At 39.0% G+C, this 3,768-nt stretch overlaps 1 protein-coding gene across 1 annotated transcript in view; it reads left to right on the forward strand.

Moving 5' to 3' along the window:
* ttc39b (tetratricopeptide repeat domain 39B) overlaps positions 1–3,768 on the forward strand; it is a gene marked incomplete in the record, with an annotated part of 20,914 nt that overhangs the window by 12,550 nt on the left and 4,596 nt on the right. Inside the window, 10 exon segments of the mRNA XM_014029051.1 lie at positions 1,043–1,147; positions 1,365–1,496; positions 1,696–1,766; positions 1,848–1,915; positions 2,098–2,162; positions 2,265–2,370; positions 2,923–2,988; positions 3,220–3,328; positions 3,458–3,525; positions 3,608–3,667. Coding sequence (XP_013884505.1) covers positions 1,043–1,147; positions 1,365–1,496; positions 1,696–1,766; positions 1,848–1,915; positions 2,098–2,162; positions 2,265–2,370; positions 2,923–2,988; positions 3,220–3,328; positions 3,458–3,525; positions 3,608–3,667 — 850 coding nt within the window.

The following is a 3,768-nucleotide window of genomic DNA, read 5'->3' on the forward strand; positions in this document are numbered from 1 at the left end:
CATCTGTTTAAATGGGTATTTGAGTCTGAAGAGCATGATTACTAGACCAGCCTTTGCTGTTTTGTTTGATTTTATTGTTCATTTTATTACTGTACTTTGTTCATTGTTTTTATTTTATGCTCCTGTACAGCACTTTGGTTTTTATTGTGCTTTATAAATAAACGATGATGATGATGATGGTGATGATGATGATGATGATGATGATGATGATGATGATGATGATGATGACGATGATGATGATGATGATGATGAACCCATACATTTTCCCTAAAGTTAACCGTTACTGGTCTTTAGTTAACACTAACCTGAACTAAAACTTAATTTACACCAAACCTCTGAACCTAAAGCACAGCAGAGCTGCAAACAAAGTGAGGACATTGAAGCACTCCTCACTTTACATCAAAGATCTCACTTTGATAGTGACTATGGTGCAAATGGTCCTCACTCTGTAGTAAAAACAAGTATACATATAAAACAACCAGTCAACACAGGAAGTGATTGAAAATGAAAGATAAATTGGAAACCAGAGGTAGACACYCTTACTTCCTCATTCAGTTCTCTGTTTGCAAATGTTTTTTGTTACCTTTTCTAGTATAAACGCCTACTTTATCAGGACCAGTAGTTCTTTGAGAACCAGTAAGACCAGTCCTATTATGGTGGAACACCATTGGGGGGTTAGAGGTTAGGATTAGGACTAAGGTGTTTAGGTTAGGGTTAGTTGTGTGTATGTTTATGTGCCCTTTTTTTGCTACTTGGTGGAGACAATTTTTCAGGAAAATGCAGCCTCGAGGGYCTGAGTGCTCCTTGTGGGGACCAAAACCCGATCTCCACTTCGGAGGCTGATTTTGGGTGGGGATTTAGGTTTAGGACTAAGGTGTGAATAGAGTTTAGGTTAGTTTTAGGGTCAGGTAGGTACCTGTGAGGTTAATTTTAGGGTAAATGGTCAGGGTTAAGATATAAAATTTCCAAAAAATGAATGGAAGTCAATGGAAAGTCCCCACAAGGGTAGAGAGACATAGTATGTGTGTGTTTATGTGTGTAGGACATGTCGTATGGACCTGGAGACGGCCATCCAGGAGACTCAGTGTGCTCTGAACCTGGTCCTCAACAACAAGTTCTCTCAAGCCCTGGACCTACTCAAACCATGGTACTCAATACACCACATACTATGTACTATTACTGTTGCAGGTATATTTCCTAGACCTGGTACTGTAATATTACTGGAACCACTGCTGAKTATTTGCTAAATATAGTTTTTATMTTGTTGCTGAAGTTATGTAAGTACCACTCTTGTATTGTCACGTTGTTTTGGTTCCACTGCTGGACCTGGGAGGTCTAATGGTGGTCCACCTGTGTGTGTGCAGGTGGAAGGACAGTATGTACCATGCCTTGGGTTACAGCAGCATCCTGGTGATGCAGGCGACCATGACCTTCGAGCAAAGGGACATCCAGACCGCCATGGCGGCCATCAAGGAGGCATTACAGACCTGCCAGAGGTGAGTCAGCGTGGGGTCTTCTTTTTGATTCTTCAGCTTCWACCGAAGAAGAGGTGGACTCAGACATTTCTCTAAAGGCCCTTCCTGCCGTGCATCAGTATTATTTTATTTTCTCAGTGGTGACTCCTGCTGTTTAAGAGAATAACTCTGTTACACTGACGTCCAGTATCCCTGAGTCTAAATGTTCATGTTTCTGTAGGTTCAGAAAGAGGAACTCGATGGTTGGATCGTTGTCCAGTCTCATCAGCAAACAGTCCAACCTGCAGGAAGGTAGGCGTCCCACACATTCAGAGTCCTTCTTGGTAGCAGAGGTGTGCAGCGAGTGAAGGGAAGTCATTGTTGTGTTTGCAGAGGAGATGCATGCAGAGCTCTGCTACGCCGAATGTCTCCTGCAGAAAGCAACACTAACGTTTATACAGGTCAGTGTTCCTGCAGGTTTCTCTCTGAATTGAACWATAGATACCAAATCATGGATCAACTGCTTCATGAACGACTCTTCTGAGACCTGATTTCAAATCCCTTGACCATTAAACTGAGTTCTGTAGACCCAAAAGCATCAAGATGTCCATTTAACTCTGCTTTATGATTATTCATGTTCCAGGATGAGAACATGATCAGTTTTATAAAAGGTGGCATCAAGATTCGAACAAGCTACCAGATCTACAAGTGAGTGACTAAAAACCAGCAACTMATCTTAGATGTCTTTCAGAAGAAGCTCTTTGAAGTTCAATCAGAATTTTAACATCGACTCTTTGTTTTGTTCAATAGGGACTGTCAGAATGTTCTGAATATCCCTCCGGACCAGGCAGGGTGCTCCAATTCATTCCAACAGTTTGAGGGCGGAGTCAAGCTGGGAATCGGCTCTTTTAATCTGGTGGGTTCTGTCACAGTTAATCACTTCAGGGATTCTGCTCGTTTTAATTAGGAGTTCTTATATTCTTACAAGAAGAAACAAACACTTTAAACAGTTTCATTTAAAATATAAATTTATTAGTATTTTTCCTMTAGCTGGCCCCTGACATCCTGCCTAACCTTGTGATCTTTAAACTTCCTGGATCTGAAGAACTGAAGCCCCTCTTGCTCTCAGGTCCATGTAGGATGTGTAGGATGACCATTCTTAACTCAGCCAAGACGTTGTAAATATTTTAAATTGCTCTCACAGTTTGCATCGTCCTATTTTTAAGTGCTGAAAACATTCTAAAGAAAAACGTTTAAAAACACGAGTTCATCAAACCAAAGACCCAAATGTTCTGTAAGACTTTCCTGATGTGTTTCATTTGRTTCTGTTTGGCTTTATTGGAGGAGGAGTCAGTAATATTTGTTAGGTTTAGCAGTATGTCATCAGCATATTGTTAAATGTATATCAGCTCTTAGCTACACAGATACAGAAAAAAGGTTTATAAAGTGTTTATTCCTTGTCTTTCAGATGTTGTCTCTTCTTCCTCAGAGGATTTTAAGGTTGTTGGAGTTTATTGGATTCTCAGGAAACAGGGTCAGTACTTCCTGTTAAATCTGATGCACAACTAATATTTTAAACTGTTTCTTTTTGTTTGTTTGTTAAACCTCTCTTTACCTGTTTTTGTTACCAGAGTTTTGGTTAAGTTAACTCTCTTTTTACCTGTTTTTGTTGCCAGAGTTTTGGTTAATTTAACCCTCTTTTTACCTGTTTTGTTGCCAGAGTTTTGGTTAAGTTAAACCTCTCTTTACCTGTTTTTGTTGCCAGAGTTTTGGTTTATCTCAGCTGAGAGAAGGAGCGTCGAGCCACAATTTACGTTCGATTCTCTGTGTTCTGACTTTGCTCTTTTACAACACGTACGTTTCATTAATACTGGGTAAGAAAACTCTCTTTTTTTGTCTTATTTCAACACTTGGTTGAACCTGTTGTAGCTTCACAATAACACTGCCCCAAATAAACAATTCAAAGTAATTATTTCACTTTTTTGGTTCATTTCTTTCACCAGGAACCGGGGAGGGGAACCTGCTGGAGGCTGAAACTTTGCTGGAGCCGTACCAACAAAAATACCCCAAAGTAAGAAGAATTTTACCACCAAAAGCTGAAAATACATTTATTTCATTTAATTATTTAACATTTTTTGTTTTTTGGTTTCAAGGGTGCCATTATTCTCTTCTACTCAGCTCGTATTGCTACTCTACGAGGAAACTTTGAAAAGGTTTGTTCATTTAATTTGTCAAATTCATCAATTTTTTTACTTATTTAAGATAAAATCTTAATTTAAAATATTATACTCACTATATTATATTATATTATATT

The sequence above is a fragment of the Austrofundulus limnaeus genome, unplaced genomic scaffold (assembly GCF_001266775.1).
Source record: "Austrofundulus limnaeus strain Quisiro unplaced genomic scaffold, Austrofundulus_limnaeus-1.0 Scaffold846, whole genome shotgun sequence".
In the NCBI taxonomy this organism is placed as follows: Eukaryota; Metazoa; Chordata; class Actinopteri; order Cyprinodontiformes; family Rivulidae; genus Austrofundulus; species Austrofundulus limnaeus.